This window comes from Topomyia yanbarensis, chromosome 3 (assembly GCF_030247195.1).
Source record: "Topomyia yanbarensis strain Yona2022 chromosome 3, ASM3024719v1, whole genome shotgun sequence".
Lineage (NCBI taxonomy): Eukaryota > Metazoa > Arthropoda > Insecta > Diptera > Culicidae > Topomyia > Topomyia yanbarensis.
This window is the reverse complement of record NC_080672.1, coordinates 196524637-196542108: the sequence shown is the minus strand read 5'-3', so window position 1 is coordinate 196542108 and position 17472 is coordinate 196524637. Positions and strand designations below refer to the sequence as shown.

Here is a 17472-nt window from a genome sequence, read left to right as displayed (position 1 = left end):
GCTTCACGCCTCGAGATCAAACAGCATAGAAATGAGCATGCTATCAAATCATGCGTTGTATACCGAAATATAATCCTCTGACATACATATCAACTCGACATCATTTGATTCAGTCTGTAACATGACTTCTATTGATAAAAGTCAAGGCAAATGGATACAGTATGTTTTATTTCATCGTTTCTATTATGCGTAGGACAATGTGTAAATGTTTTGAAATAATTCATCTGAACATTCCAACTCGACAACACTTCAGTTCGAATTTCTACATATTAAAGTCCCCCCCCCCCCCCCCCCCATCACCCCTCATTACGCCCTATTGCTCAACTACCTCATGAAATTGAGCTAAGGCTTTCGAATAATTCATCCAAACATACCAATGTGGTAAATCTAAAATAAATAATGTTATTTTGGAATTCTATATGAAATTCCATTGGTACACCCGCAGTGTTGGCAATAAAAATGATTTTTGGCATTTAATTCGATGTATTGAACTTTGAACAGCTATAACTCGGCTTAGAGACATTCTAACACCATACATCCTTCGGCAAAGTTGTTCAGCATATCCTGTACTACACTTCTATCTATTTGTTGGCATACTACAGGAAGAATTGTACTCTATAGAATTAAAAATGCAAAAATGTAGGTTTTCCCATACTAATCTCCATACAAATTTCAAACGCAATGCGCTACGCCGGGTCAACACCAATCGACCCCAAATTTTGCACAGTTGTTTGGGACCCCAAAAGGAACCAAAAAAATACTGTGCTGAAAAAACGATCATTTTGCCCCACCCTAATGGTCACCCTAGATAAGTTATCTGAACGTATAAATTCGACAAAACAAAAAAAACTAGGATGTTATTTCACTATTAAACCTACTTACCATTGGAGCACTAGCAGTTATGTCAGAGATTTTGAATTGAATTAGAATCATTGGACAGCTATAATATTTTTCAGGACCATTTTCGCACCATACTTCCTTCGGCAAAGTTATTAGGCATATCATGCATACACATTATAGTTTGCATTCCTCAGGCAAATTCTCTACCCGATCAGAACTAAATAACAGAAAGCTATCAAATGTATATCTCATGTTGATATTTATTACTCACTGTGTTATCTTTGTGATGTCCCGGCCCTTATTACGGGTATCACTTCACGGTGAAAACGAAGTGAAGTGATCAACACCCTATTCCGGCTGTCACCGTCGTGATAAAATATGTAAGAGTTCATCCGAAGTGACAATTTTAATGAACTCGGTGTTATTATGAACGTCACGCCACGATCGCTTTGTCGAAAAAAATGACACTTCTCGTGAATATTTTCCACCATCGCTTTCAAACGTGAAAATCAGCCATGCAGAATGAAGTAAGTTCAAAGTTTGAATAATGTATTGTTTTTTATTATTTTTGTTAATCTTTGTACACTTTTTAGCAGGAAAAATACGGAAAAGCGACAATTTACCTGCATCGTTGGTAACAATCCCGAGCTAGCTAGAGGAAGCAAATATATAAGTTCGAGAGAATCAGTTACTTCGCTCTGGTGGACTGTTACAAATTTGCTGAACAGCTTGTGTTCTCCCACCCGTACCGTTGCAGCCTGGCAAAAGGTAAGTTGGGCAGTTTTAATTGTATTGTTTGTTCTATGAATTTCATTGCTGGGATCGATGATTCTGGTTGAAGCATACAAATGCTCAATTTTATGCTGGTTTTTGTTTTACTAACTGTTTTTCTCAGGTCTGGGCCGACAAAAAACTGCAGCTGAAACGTAAGTTGCAACACAATAAAAGTGAATTGACGGCCACTGGCGGTGGGTCAAATACGTTGCACTCGTTCAATGATTTGGAGAAAACTTTAAATCGCCTCCTTGCGCTTGAGAGAACGGTTAATCACAATGGTAAAATTTCGAGCGATTTGGAATTTATCTAGCATAAATAACACTTTTTCTAACCTAGGCTCTGTTTTTGGAAAGCACCCAGTACAACAGTCCCTTGTGACGAATAACAATACGAGGATCCAAGCAACATTGAGGTTAAGCAGTACATAACAATGCAGCTCTTGAAGAACCTGGAACAAGTCAGTTAACAAGGCATGAACGAGTACGAGCAACCAAGCGTAATTTCCGGAAAGCTCTGCCCGAAACGGCAAATGATGTTGGACAGCCAGAACCATAAAAGTCAGCAGTTGCAATATCAGCTACAGCTGCTCTAGTATAAAAAGCAGAAGTTTGACTTCGAAATGGGGCGAGCAACAATTGGTAGTAATGATGACCAAAACGATCACGCAGTGATTGACAAAAATGGTAGTAGCAACGAGTGAATATTTTTAGGATTATCAACAGAACATGACTATCTACTTCTTTGATTATTTTATTGAAGACATAACGTTTTAAATAAATATTAGCCGTTTAAGAAAGTTAAAAGTAAGGTTGACAATCATTTCATATCACCGCCAGGCATCTTTTCTGTGTTAACAGAAAAAAAAACGTTTTTAATCCACCTAACAGTGTGATGAGACATTTCTTATAACTCTTATTACTCTCTTCGGATATTATATCGTTTGAGAACATTTAGAACTTGATGCTTCGCGATGTTTTTTGATAACACATACTACATGGGATAGTGGCAGGACTCAGAGAATCGCTCAAATCAGCATAGGACAACATCAGTGCTAGAAATCTCAAACCAAATCAATGGGAAAGCGAAAAAATGGCCCATAAAATAGACATACCAACGAATTATTGTTAATGCTGTGTTAATAAAATATCTAAATTGTGGTGGGAAAACTGAATTTTCCTAAAGGGGTTATATATTGTAATGAGCCAAAAAAATCGATTTTTTTTAATCGATTTGAAGTTTATTCTTTACTCAAATTTCCAACGCGACTGAGAACTAAGAAATCAACGCTTTTTCTTGAAAAGGGTGATACTAGCAGTGATACCATTCAAAGAAAATCAACCGTGAATATTTCCAGGCTTGGTTTTATTTCCTATTTAAGAACTATTGTGTTTTGTTTTTTTTGCCTGATTCAGTGATCGAAATCCAAAACTTAACAAAGTATTTGAAATTATTAAATTAAAATTTGTTTTTGCTATTGAAATTGACAAAGTGATAGTATCGCCCCTTTGGCGATTGTTTACTTTTTCGGTCCCACCTAACAGCATTGAAGTATCGCCCTTACGTTTTTTACGTATTTACCGATTTCGTCCGTGTTTTTTTCAATAGCGATCATTGTTACTATTTACAGCTGGTATCAGCTTGATAATTCTAAGAAAAATACGAAAATAACAGTTTCGCCTCTAAACTGCTAGCAAAAAAAGTATCGCCCTGTTTGTTTGCATGGAGCGTGGAGGGCGAAACTTTAAATAAACAAACAAAAATACAGTTTCGCCCGTTGTATTTTTTGCTGTAGTTTAAGAAATCAATATCGTAGAATCCAAATTTTTAGGTTAATTTGTTGCGTTTCAAAGCCCTCATTCGCATGTATGAAAAAGCCTTATGTTCACATTTGTAAGTATCGCCCTTTTCACAAAAAAGCGTTGAAATGAAATCGCAGCTCCTGATATCACGCTATCTATAAAGTGCATGCGTGCATCGTTCCAAATTTTACGTCGACATCGACTTTTTCTAAAAGCGACTTCCCAGTAGTATCCTTGATTTGAATTATTATCGCTAATCCTAATGCCAAAGAACAAATAAAAACCTCTCGAAAACGAACCGTTTGGGAAAATCATCATCATTACTGGAATTTTCATTTTCACGAAACTTTTCGATAACCTTCCGTCACTTGCGTTAGTGCACTGGGTGCACAGTGCTCTGAAAATCTAGCGAAATCGTCTTAGGGCACCAGTGGGTCTAATTCAGAGCTATCTGCGCGGCGAGTTAAATCTGTAAAGAATACTAAAAATTAATTTCTATTCCATAATTTTCAGTTCAGCAATTCGAGACATCGTGCTCACCGCAAGCCATGAAAAATAGACTACGTTGTGAAGCGATGGTCACTATTTATTAAAAAATCACAGTTAAATACAAAAAAAACTATTAACAAATTTCAAATAGTTTTTAATTTTCACAAACTTATTAGGAAAAATTGTTTAATAAGCTTACGTAATATTGTGTAGGAAAAAAGTTGAAAATTTCAGTATTTTCTCTATCTGCAACATATAAACCCTTAAGTATATCAATTAATTGGTATACGAATTGGAATAGGTTTGCCAAATGTTGGAAGAAGTCTATAAAATAACCCTTTGAAAACTACTTAAAATTGTTGTAGATCGATGTAATAAAAAAATCTCCAAAAATGAAATGTACCTAATTATGTGAAACACAGTGAATAATACATACAATAAAGACCCATTTTTATCAGTCTCATGGTGTATTTTAGGCTGACAAAATGGGGACATTGACTAAATCGGGCAATTTTTTTTCTTTATAATAAACTGAAGCTGTTAAAATATTCTTACCGTCCCTCTATGAAGTCTGATAACTATTTCTGATTATGATGAACTTTTTATTTTTGCATATTTCCATCTTCATGATAAGGAAAGGGAAAATGTACTTTTGCATATAAAATATTTAAAATAATCCATAAAAAATTGAAAAACGATCCATAAAAAAGTTGGCCATGTTCCATAAAACAAAACTGAAAATCCATAAAACAATGTGAATGATCCATAAAAAGGGGTGATTTGATCCATAGATTATGTAAAATTGAACCATAAAATGGTCGCAAAAGAGCACTAAAATAGTAATAAAAGAGCAATTAAAATCAAGCAATGCCCCATAAAAATATTGGAAATGTTCCATAAAATGATACATTTTGCGCCATAAATTAACTGACATTGATCCATAGAATATTAACAATGTACAATAAAACACGTCGATATGTTCCATAATATCGACAAAAATGTTCCACGGTATTACAAAATGGAGCAATAAAATGTCAGAAAAAGTTCTATAAATTTGATGAAAATGCTTGCTAAATAATTTTTCTTGGTCCATAGAAGATGTAAAAATGAACATTAGAAATGATTCATATATCGAACGTTAAATTATGGTTCATGGATATTTACAAAACTATCCATAAGAAAAGAAAATGTAAAACGATCCATTAATATGTACTTATGCACTAGAAAAAATAAATTTAATGAATTCATGCGAAATTTTATGGTAAACTGAAAAAATAAGTTGTGCTTAATAATTCTCATAACAGTGACAGTGTTTTAACAAGTGAGCTTATACTGGGAGCTAGTGTGATGCGGCTTGGCCGCATATCCGAGACCAAGGATCTGAAGCGGCGCAAAGCCGCTGAGGATCCGTTGGACGAGGCATTGATTAACCCGTGGCTGGAATTGCAAGCAAACCTGTGGTCCTCTCGTTTGCCCGGTTTACTTAAACATAGGGGCTATAGCTAGTTAAAAGCCGACTAAGCGACAGCGTTATTCAGATAGCATTTGCGACTCATGTCAGCCTGTATCAGTGGTCTAATAGCTCTCAGCGCTCTAATATCATAAATACCCTGACGCTTAAAAAGTTACCATAATGATTTCAGGTTAGCTAAGGTCAGTTACCTGACTTTTGGGATACGGAAGCTTAAGTTTAACTATAATGTATGCATTGTTTGTTGTAGTTTGACATTACAAGCAAATGTAATAAACTTTATTATTAGTTCGAATAGCAAAAATTTCGCATGAATTCATTAAATTTAATTTTTCTGGTGCATAAGCACATATTAATGGATCGTTTTACATTTTCTTTTCCTATGGATCGTTTTGTAAATATCCATGAACCATAATTTAACGTTCGATATATGAATCATTTCTAATGTTCATTTTTACATCTTCTATGGACCAAGAAAAATTATTTAGCAAACATTTTCATCAAATTTGTGGAACTTTTTCTGACATTTTATTGCTCCATTTTGTAATACCGTGGAACATTTTTGTCGATATTATGGAACATATCGACGTGTTTTATTGTACATTGTTAATATTCTATGGATCAATGTCAGTTAATTTATGGCGCAAAATGTATCATTTTATGGAACATTTCCAATATTTTTATGGGGCATTGCTTGATTTTAATTGCTCTTTTATTACTATTTTAGTGCTCTTTTGCGACCATTTCATGGTTCAATTTTACATAATATATGGATCAAAACACCCCTTTTTATGGATCATTCATACTGTTTTATGGATTTTCAGTTTTGTTTTATGGAACATGGACAACTTTTTTATGGATCGTTTTTCAATTTTTTTCTGGATCATTTTTGTTGTTTTAGCGGCGCAAACTTAGGGATGCCATAAGGAAAACATGCTCAAGAAAGGAATTACTTCAATTCAGTCTTGTTTGTCTGTTAGAGCCCATCAAACATATGTTCATATTTGGCTGATAAAATCGGGGTTTCAATGTATTATAATAGATATTCAGCATTCGAAGGAGTTTCTTGTGAACGAGTGTAGAACGACTTTGTTTCTACTTACTTGAAGTCAGCGGCGTAGCCAGAAATTCGGTTTGGTGAAAATCGATCATACTGTCCAAACGGCATAATTCCGAAACCGTAATTTTTGAAGTTTTAAAATTATGCAGAATTAATTTTTCAGAAAATAGTAACAGAGTTCGTGTCTTTAGCGAATTTGTTGAGACTTTATTGTAGTCATGAATATTAACCTGAGAAAATTCACCATAAATACTTCTTGGACGATATGCAGTCAAAATTATTTTATTAAATGATGCGCTGTTTAACGTTTGTAAAACTCATCGAAGATACTAAACCTCCGAAATTGGCGGTTTCAAAATGATGTTATCTTGACCTTAAATTACTGTTTTTAAGCATTTGACCTAAAAATATAATTGGTCATACAACAAAAATCAAATGCTCATCAAAATCGATCAGGACCTGCTAGAATCGAATGGAAATCGTCATTTTTCATAAATTTCTCTCTACATTCGGAAGGTGTTATCCTCGTTATTAATCATATTACTTTTTCGTCTCAACTCGACGCATTCCCAAAATAAAAACCTGTTTTAATCCACCTAGTGGTGCAATTGTGCTTTTCTCATTTGTCCAGACTACGATTCCATGGCTGGTTATGTTCAATACAATGGTGGAAATGAATATTACATGTTCAGTACGATTTGCACATACATACAACGGATCGACAGCCACGATCTAGAGATGCTATGTGATACTGAAACATCGCTTGAAACCAGCGGCGGATCATGGAGAAAGATCCGGGAGGTCCACGTCCTGCCGAAAATTTTCAACTTGTTAAGAAATTTTAAACTAGTTTTAATTTTAAAGTAGCAAACCCCTCACTGCATACTCCCTCCGGGCCGGTATGATTGACGATTTTTAGAGTGATTGCATATCCTTTCTATATGAGAAAGACAAAAATGTACCAAAGTCCAAAGAAGTCAATTTTTGTCAAACATCTCAATGTTTCATGCATTTTAAAGTCATTTGGCATCAAAAATACAAATTTGATTTTGAAAATTTTTCATTTCCGTTTATATGGGAATTTGCTGTGTGATTGCACTCTTCAACTCGTAACTCCGGAACCAGAAGTTCAATCAATAAAAAATTCAATAGCAGCCGATGGGAAGGTTGTACCTTTCATTTGAAACTAACTTTGTGCAAATCGGTCCAGCCATCTCTGAGAAACAAAGGTCACATTTTTTTCCACATACACACATACACACACGTACACACACACACACAGACATTTTCCGATCTCGACGAACTCAGTCGATTGGCATATGACACTCGGCTCTCGGGTCGGGAATAGATTGACGAATTTTAGAGTCAATGAGAAAGGCAAAAACATTTTTAGCAAATGTTGAAAGTTATGCATTTTTTTGGTGAGCAGTTCTATATTTCATAGACATTAAATCAATTTTAACTTCGCTTCCTATTAAATAAAAACCCTTATTACAGTACATTTCTACAAAAACGAGCTCAATTTGAAAATAAATCTGAGGATTATGATTGATTACAGAACTCTGGAATTTTCTATTGGAATGTTTTCAGGCAGGAATTTGATATTGATGCTATTAGACAACTGTGACATCAAGACCAATAGATCAGTTACATATCAGGACCCCATTCCGACAATTTATCAAAAGTCCTCATGATGTTTACAACAACAGGTTATCAATCTACAGATCAGATAATTGTTATTGTAACATTGAATTAAATCAGTCTGCATCAATAAATTTTCAACTTCAATCCAATATTTTTTTGGGTGTTGTCGGGGGGGGGGTTGCATGGTGTTAAACCCCAAAATCTTCTCTTGGCTACGCCGTTGCTTGGAGTTATTTATTTCGCTTTTCTTTTTCCGATATGTTTCAGATCGATTGATGGTTATAAGTTAGAAAAATTGCAGTCAGAAGGTTCGCACAAATGAACATTTTTACACTGATATGTTATCAAATTCCTTTTAGACAACTTGGAAGTGTTCGGTGATTATTTCTAGCGGTTGTAGATAGAAAAATGAAATACAAAATTCGTTTTATCAAAATAATGTTTGGCTTATTTCAATGGATTATTACTATATTGAACAATAAATAGGCGACAAAGAGTAATCCACAAACAACAAGCCATAACTTTCAAAGTATTCAAAAAAAATATTTAAAGTCTTCAGTAAAGTTATTAGCAAAAGTAAGAGCTACAAATTTGCTGAAGACATCATTTCGATATAATCACTTCCAAGAAAATTTGTGAAAATATCTCACTCATAGGGGGATTAATCAGCAAAATCACAATACCAAAAGAAAGGGCATATTACCTCCATTAAATTCTCCGAAGATATTATTGACCTAAAATAAGCCGTTTTGGCTTTAAAAATAGATTACATGTTTTTGGTCATATTTCTGGCAATGGGAAATGATAAAAATCTTTCGTCCGCATTTAATGTTAAATATCTCTTTTGATAATAGTCCAATTTCAACAATCTATAGCTTGTTCGAAAGGTATTCGTAAAGCTGTCTAAAAACATATTAGTCTATATTGTCAATTTCGGCAGATAATTTAAAAAAGCTGCAAAAAGCGCCATTTTTTACGCATTCAAACATTCATATCTTGGAAACTAAACATCAGAATCAAAAACAAATTAATAGCGTTCATACTGTTGTTTAGTTCTTTCATTTTAAATTGGTTTGAATAAGATCGGTTCAGCCATTGCTGAGAAACACGAATGAGAATTTGTCCGTTACATACACACACACAGACATTGTCCCAAATCGTCGAGCTGAGTCGATTGGTCTATAAGACTCGGCCCTCCGGGCCTCGGAAAAAATCTTGAAAGTTTGAGCGAATTCTATACATTTCTTTTGTAAGACATGTAAATATAACTACATTTCCCATAAGACAGATAAGGTTGATAAAAAACTGAGGCATCGTGCTGCTGACACTAGTATTGCTGTGATTCTTGTCTTTGTTGTTGCCACTGCTATCCTCACCCCGCCATATTTCTTTCTAGTTAGATCTTTCAAGTTCACAAAGTTGTCTTCCTCTTTCAGGTTGGGGGCCGGAGCTGGTTTCTTTTTCGATGAAACTGTTCCTATTCCACCAGCGGCAGCTGAGCCACCACCTCCAAGTGAGAACGAAGACGATTTCACCTTATTAGCGACAATCCACTGGGCAGGTTTAACGAGACCATCCGGCTTCCCACCGAATTCGGACAGTGTGAGAAAGGCTTTCGCCGAATTCACGCTCGGTACCACCTTTTAAGCTGACATTATCTTTTTGCATCCTTCGGGAGAACAACCGTTGGCACTTTGTACACTACGCTGGAAACGGACACGTAATCATCCACTATATCTCGGTGCTTGGTTGGCATAGTGTTCAAATTTACCATACCGTTGCTACCTTCGAGATCCGCATACAAGTCGGATTTCTTAATGCCCGACTTAGTGGTTCCTGTTGAAAGTAAAGCAGGGATTGAGTAATTTCTTCAACATCATGTTGTTCACTAAAACTCACCTGCCAACGCCGGAAAGTCCGCTGCACTGGGTTTCTTCCTCCCCAGGGATAATCATGCTGGTACTTGGTTCGGAGCTAAACCATCTTGACCTATTTTTTGCTAGTTTCTGTAACTGTTGCAGCCGTTGCTTGGCTTACTAAGTTTTAGCAGCGAGCTGGCGGTAATGTTACTACTAAAGCCTTCATTGATACTGATTGATTCAGAACCTTCTCCACCTTCCGACCCGAGGGCGGGAAAGTTCTCTTTCGTCCTGGTCAAACCGGCAACGCCAAACACTCGCTGTCGTATGGAAACATTGCACAAGTTCCTCCGTACATTCTGGACAGCTTGGCGATACACCATCCGTGCAAACAGAAATGAAGATTATTGTTAGGTAGAATGCTGCACAAATGTTATCACAATTACTCAATATCCATTTGATAATGGGTGAGGCCTGTCGAAATCAAGCAATTGAATTAGTCATCAAAAAACAAATGTATAATAGTAAAGCAGGAAGAAATTACTCCAAAGTAAAATAAATAAGTGAACTTTTAATTTTACCAAATAATCCTCTTCACTGCCTGTATCAGAGCACAATTGAGCAACCGAAAACAAAAGTCTCAAGGATAGAACGTGATTCTTAAATCTCGTTTCAAATATATTATAATCAGTGTTTCAAAAATCACTCCAATCAGCATGCGTCGAAGAAACCACAGTTTGACAAATCATTAAAATCCATGATTTCATCACTCATTTTTTTTTTTGGCTCCTTAGGAGTGAAAACCGCCAAGGAGTGAAAACATAATTATAGATTATAATTGCAGCATACAGTTTAAAAGCCCGAGCTCAATTTAGATTTTCAATTTTCATTTTATCAAGCACAAAAGCAAAACAGATCCTTCGTACAATCCATGGCGAAAGCTTCTTTTCGATAGACCTCGAAGGTCAGCATTCAATGGTTAGCGTACTAGGCTAGGCTTAGGCCATTACAGTAATAAATAGTACACCTGTTTTACATCCTTCCACTATGCATTTGAACTTTCGGATTTCATCACTTCATGATTATTGTTATAATAATATATTTGTTAAAGAAAATTAAATTGAAAACAAATGATTTGCTTCAATATATACAGGGTGCGCCATCTGGATGTATCCTATTTCAACATTGAACAACTCCGCCATTTTCCAGCCGATTTTGACAGATACACACAATTCTGAAACATCATTTAGTGTCTTTTAGCTATAAGTCGATTTACGCCAAAAGAACACGCTGAAATCGTAGCGCATTACATGGAAAACGATCGTTCAATAGTGAAAACTGTGCGTGCTTATCGTAAAAAATATGGCAGGCTCACTTCAGCCTTTCCGGCGGAGTAAACAAACAAAATTGTCGAATTTGGGGGACACAGAACCCACACGTCAAACACCACTACACGACCAGAAAGTAACTGTTTGGGCCGGATTTTGCTCCAAAACAATCATCCGGTCCTTATTTTTTCAAAGAGGTAGAGACCATCGACACTTTGTCTGTCTACAAATGCAAAAAAGGTCTGAAAAACGTCTATTTTCAACAAGACATTAGCGAGTTTGAAATTAAATTCGGTCTATAAGTGGCGACAGAACAATAATCACAAACCGGAGTGGACAGGAGGAGCCAAAACCAGGAGTGAAAACCTAAGAGTCAAAACCCACTTGGATTGCTTTGATTTTTTACTCACTCCCAGAAATGTGCATAACAATGATTGGTTTCCACCGCTCCTTTGGAAACAGGTTCCTTGGTGTGAAATGTGTGGTTTATTTGAAACACTGATTATAATATAAAAACCGGATATAAACCTCAAGCATAAAAATCGGACTGGAACAGTACTTTGTAAGAGTCGAATAAAAAAATTTAAGGGTTGTGTATAAGACACGACCACAATGACATCAAAAATCCAGCCAGTTTTATGAGCCAGCAATATTATCCGTGGCCAAATTAAAACCCCTAATGCCATCGACTGTTTCAGAACTACACACAGGCATGTTATTCTTTACTAGGGGCCGTTCATAAACCACGTAGACTCATAGGGGGTACGGGGGGTCTAGCAAAAGTCTATGTTTGTCTACGAGGGAGGAGGGGGGTGTCTTTGAAAAAACTACGTAGACTTTTATTTTTTGTTATTCTTGTATTACTAATTATAAGTAGGATTTAAAGAGAGTTGTATTCAAAATATCGGTCTATTCAGCTGGGTGTATTTATGCAGACACTTCAAAGCTAGTTCACTGTTGAGGTAACTACTCGTTAAGCGACCACTCAACCCAGAACCCACGATTTTTTTGGACCACCTCACACGTTGTTGTTTCTTGCCTATATTTTGACATAGTTTTGATCTAGGAATAATACAAAATGACAGTGCTAAAGACGATCACCCAAAATACCTCTCGACGGAAGATTTTGACTGTGAAATCATCTGAGACACCACTAGTTAGCAGACATGCATGGGCCATTAAATGCATGAACCATAAAAAGTTCAAAAATGGTCAAAATTAAGCATTAAAACCATCATTGTAACAACAAAACACCCGATTTTTAACAATAAGTGGATTATTTTTAATGTAGAATACATTTAAGGTTTCAATATAGGGGTCCCGTTTCAAAATATCGGCTGCGGCGCCGCGTCAGATTTTGAACGTTAATAACTTTTATCATACTTAACAGAATGATTTGATTTTTAGGCCAATTTGTTGCAAATATGTTCCTCTATGCTGTATTAAAATTTGAAGTATGTATAACATGTACTAATAACAAAAAAATGTGTTTTGAAAAATCTTTCGAAAACGACTCGGAAAAGTGAAAATTTTCAGCCCATCCCGCACAGAGCCGTCGTTATGGTAGACCAACCGAACAATAAAATAATGAAAAGTTTATATATATATAGGTCCACTACATGTTTGTTCGTATGGTTATTCGCATTGGGTTGCTTGACGAGAGCACTTGGTGGGGGAAAGACGGCATATTCCTTTGGTTAGGCCATTAGAAGCCGGACGGAAAGGAAAGGCTCATGCACGGCACGAGAACGAGCGAGAAAGCGATAGTAGTGCATATTAGCGCGATTATATAAATATCTGTCGGTCGGTTTTTCTCATCATTCGTATTCGTTCAAGCACTAGCAAGCAGCCAGTCCACCGAAGAAAAGTAGTTGGCGATGACGACGGCGGAAAAAGTGCCCCAGCTACTGGTGACTCATCGCAACCCGATCAGGAACTGTCGCCCTGCAAGAATTTCGCCCCAACTAAAGGGCAACAGAGTAGGCTATCGTTCCAGCGTCTGGATCGTGAGATTGTGCAGGACTGCAAAGTCGAGCTACGCTTACAAAGCTCAGTCGTAATGATGCCCCGAGAAGCCAACGATGCCTACTTCTTTTTTTTTCCATACGTTTATTTGACACGGCATTTGCAAAAGCTTTTTACGCCAGTTTCTTTTTTTACATAGCACGTTACAAAAATCCTTAAGACTAATTTTAACTATACTAGTACTTTGTCTAAAACTAACACTGAAATCACTTTATTGTTTGCTTTTTTCCTTACATTGTTGTGTTTCATATTGATCTAGTATTTTCGGGTGTATTTATTTACTTTTTTTCTGTTATTGTCTAAATTTAAAAACTAAATATTCTAGGACACTTTAATTGGTGAATGATTAGCCTTGGATGAGAGTATGAGGAGACGAATTTAATTAAATTTTGACAGACGCTGTTTTTAGAAAATGATAGATAAGTTCCATGTATAGAGGATCGCGATACGCCAGGATGTCTCTAACAGGAACATGGATTGGTCTTCTTCGGACTTGTAAAGAATCTACTAATTGTGATCTGGCTTCACGATATTCAGTGCAGGACCAAACAACATGCTCAATGTCATGGTAACCTTCTCCACAAGCACAATGATTACCCTCAGCGAGCCCAATACGACGGAGATGCGCATCTAAAGTATAATGATTGGACATGAGCCTAGACATCACACGGATGAAGTCCCGACTTACATCCAATCCTTTGAACCATGCCTTCGTTGATACTTTAGGGATAATTGAGTGTAGCCATCGTCCCATATCTCCATTGTCCCAAGATGTTTGCCAACTAGCAAGTGTCCTCTGTCGAGAAGCGCTATAAAATTCATTGTAAGCGATGGGTCTTTCATATATTTCACCATCTAGTGCACCAATCTTGGCTAAATTATCAGCTTTCTCATTGCCCGCAATAGAGCAATGGGCGGGGAGCCACACTAGGGTAAATTTATAACATTTTCTTGTCAGGTTACTCAGAGATTCTCGTATCTTCCCCAAAAAGAATGGATCGTGATTATCAATCCTCTTTGAGCGTAGAGCTGCAATTGTGCTGAGACTATCAGTGAGGATAAAGTAATGGTTCGGGGGTAAAGTATTAATTATTTGAAAACTATAGTGAACTGCTGCTAGTTCCGCTATATAAACAGAGGCGGGTTCTGCAAGTTTGAGATAAATTGAAAAATTATTGTTGAAAATACCGAAACCAGTGGCCTCACTGATCCGTGACCCATCAGTGTAAAACATTTTAAGGCAGTCTATGTGTTGATATTTACTTGTGAATATTTTAGGGATCTCCCGCGAGCGTAGATGATCCGGAATTCCACGAATCTCTGCTTGCATGGACGTGTCGAAGAATAAAGTGGATTCAGGAGTATCTAGTATATTGACGTATGTGGGAACATACCTAGCAGGCGTTATTTCTTGTGACATGTGATTGAAATACACTGTCATGAATCTGGTTTGGGGTTGAAGCTCGACAAGTCTTTCAAAATTTTCAATTACCAGTGGGTTCATAACCTCACATCGGATAAGTAAACGAGAAGAGAGATCCCCGAATCGGTCTTTTAAAGGAAGAACTCCCGCTAGTACTTCAAGACTCATCGTATGGGTCGACTGCATGCAACCTAAGGCAATTCGTAAACAGCGATACTGTATCCGTTCCAGTTTAATAATGTGAGTGTTCGCAGCTGAACGGAAACAGATGCACCCATATTCCATTACTGAAAGTATTGTTGTTTGATACAATCTTATCATGTCACTTGGATGAGAACCCCACCATGATCCAGTTATTGTTCGCAGAAAATTTATCCTTTGTTGGCATTTCGTTATTAGATACCTAATGTGGCCTCCCCATGTGCCTTTAGAATCGAACCAAATTCCAAGGTATTTAAAAGTCAGGACTTGGGCTATCGTTCTACCAACCAACTGAAGCTGAAGCTGAGCTGGATCACGCTTCCTTGAAAAAACAACCAACTCTGTTTTCTCCGTAGAGAAATCGATGCCTAACTTCAAAGCCCAACTTGATAAATTATCCAAACTATCTTGCAGTGGTTGTTGTAAATTTATAGCTTTTGGTCCTGTAACAGAAACCACGCCATCATCTGCAAGTTGCCTTAGAGTGCATGGGCTGACAATACAATTATCAATATCATTCACGTAAAAATTGTAGAGAAGGGGGCTTAAACAAGAACCTTGTGGGAGGCCCATGTAACTTATTCTGAGTGTCGCCAAAGCGCCATATGAAAAATGCATGTGCTTTTCTGACAATAAATTGTATAAATAATTATTTAATGTCGGTGAAAGACCACATTGATGTAGCTTCTCCGAGAGAACATCAATGGAGACTGAGTCGAATGCTCCTTTTATGTCTAAGAACACAGACGCCATTTGTTCTTTTTTTGCGTAAGCGAGTTGGATTTCTGACGAAAGTAGCGCCAGACAATCATTCGTTCCCTTTCCCCTCCGAAAACCAAACTGGGTATCTGATAGCAAGCCGTTCGCCTCAACCCAATTGTCGAGACGTCGTAGGATAATTTTTTCCAACAATTTCCTGATGCAGGATAGCATTGCAATCGGTCGATACGAGTTATGATCGGAGGCTGGTTTTCCCGGTTTTGGAATAGCGATAACTCTCACTTGTCTCCAGTCGTGCGGGACAATGTTCTGCTCAAGAAGCTTATTGAATAAATTCAACAAGCGTCTTTTTGCTAGGTCAGGCAGATTCTTCACCAAGTTGAATTTAATTCTGTCTAGTCCCGGAGCATTATTGTTGCATGAGAGGAGTGCAATTGAGAATTCCATCATTGTCAAAGGCGAATCTATGAAATCGTTACTTGTGGGAGCATCGCGAGTGATTTTCTGCGCAGGAGCAGAATCGGGACAAATTTTCTTGGCAAAATTAAATATCCAACGATTCGAAAAATCTTCGCTTTCATTAGTCACGTTTCGATTCCTCATTCTTCTGGCTGTGTTCCAAAGAGTACTCATTGATGTTTCTCTTGACAAGCCATCAACGAAGCGTCTCCAATAACTAGACTTTTTGGCACGACGTATACTGTCAAATTTGTTTTGCAAAATGAAATAATTTTCAAAGTTCTCACGTATACCCCCTTTCTGTTTCATAATTTCTTTGTAGGCAACTTGTTTAGCTTCATATGCATCAGAGCACTCTTTGTCCCACCAAGGATTAGGGGGGCGTCTATTTATTGTCATTCCAGGATTGCATTTCGTTTGGGCTTGTTCTGCTGCTTCAATAATTAAACCCGCTAAGAATTCATATTCTTCGGTAGGGGGTAGCTCTTCTGTCGAAGCAAGAGAAGTGGAAATTAATGTTTCGTATGTTTTCCAATCAATATTTCGTGTTAAGTCATAAGGAACATTGATTGAATTCGTAAGGCCTAATTCACTGTTAATTGAAACAACGATTGGCAAATGATCGCTACCGTGAGGATCAGGTACAACCTTCCACGTGCAATCTAACCGAAGTGATGTCGAGCACAGAGATAGATCTAATGCACTTGGACGTGCAGGAGGTCTGGGGATGCGTGTTGATTCGCCAGTATTTAAAACTGTCATATTAAATTCGTCACAAACATTGTATATCAAAGAGGATCGATTATCATTGTAGAGGGAACCCCACAATACACCGTGCGAGTTGAAGTCTCCCAGTATCAGACGCGGAGCAGCCATGGATTCCACTACCTCAAAAATTTGACGTTGTCCAATTTGAACTTTGGGAGGTATATATATAGAAGCGATAGACATGTCTTTGCCTTTAATGTTCGTTTGGACAGCTACAGCCTCAATGCCCGCAAACAAGGGGATGTTAATTCTATAGAAAGAATAGCACTTTTTAATTCCTAGAAGCACTCCTCCATATGGGGTGTCTCGGTCTAGGCGAATAATGTTGAAATCATTTAAGTTGAAATTAATGTTTGAGGTAAGCCATGTTTCACATAAAGCAAAAGCATCGCATTTTAAATTATGCAGTAAAATTTTTAAGGAATCAATTTTAGGTATGATACTTCTGCAATTCCACTGTAAAACAGTGATGGAATCTTTCATTGGAGGAGGTGAATTACCCATTGAAAGATACAATCGCTGCAAGGATGGGCCATTGAGCAATCAGCTGCTCTAAAAATGTTCTAATTGTTGGGAGGAAAGCTGAAAGTATACTCTTTAGTGGTTCAG

At 37.1% G+C, this 17472-nt stretch overlaps 2 protein-coding genes across 11 annotated transcripts in view; both read left to right on the top strand.

Annotated features, from left to right (window-relative positions):
• LOC131687112 (protein unc-79 homolog) overlaps positions 1–17472 on the top strand; it is a 1793695-nt gene that overhangs the window by 1375175 nt on the left and 401048 nt on the right. The gene's annotated exons all lie outside the window — the stretch shown is intronic.
• LOC131687115 (uncharacterized) lies at positions 1353–2887 on the top strand. The gene is made up of 4 exons (XM_058971164.1): positions 1353–1367; positions 1434–1608; positions 1736–1895; positions 1954–2887. The coding sequence occupies exons 1-4, from the start codon at positions 1363–1365 to the stop codon at positions 2043–2045; spliced, it is 432 nt and encodes a 143-aa protein (XP_058827147.1). The 5' UTR covers positions 1353–1362; the 3' UTR covers positions 2046–2887.

Coding starts and splice junctions, on each gene's coding strand:
- LOC131687115 (XM_058971164.1), top strand. Junction 1,609..1,735: donor CCGTTGCAGCCTGGCAAAAG/GTAAGTTGGGCA, acceptor TGTTTTTCTCAG/GTCTGGGCCGACAAAAAACT. Junction 1,896..1,953: donor GAGAACGGTTAATCACAATG/GTAAAATTTCGA, acceptor TTTCTAACCTAG/GCTCTGTTTTTGGAAAGCAC.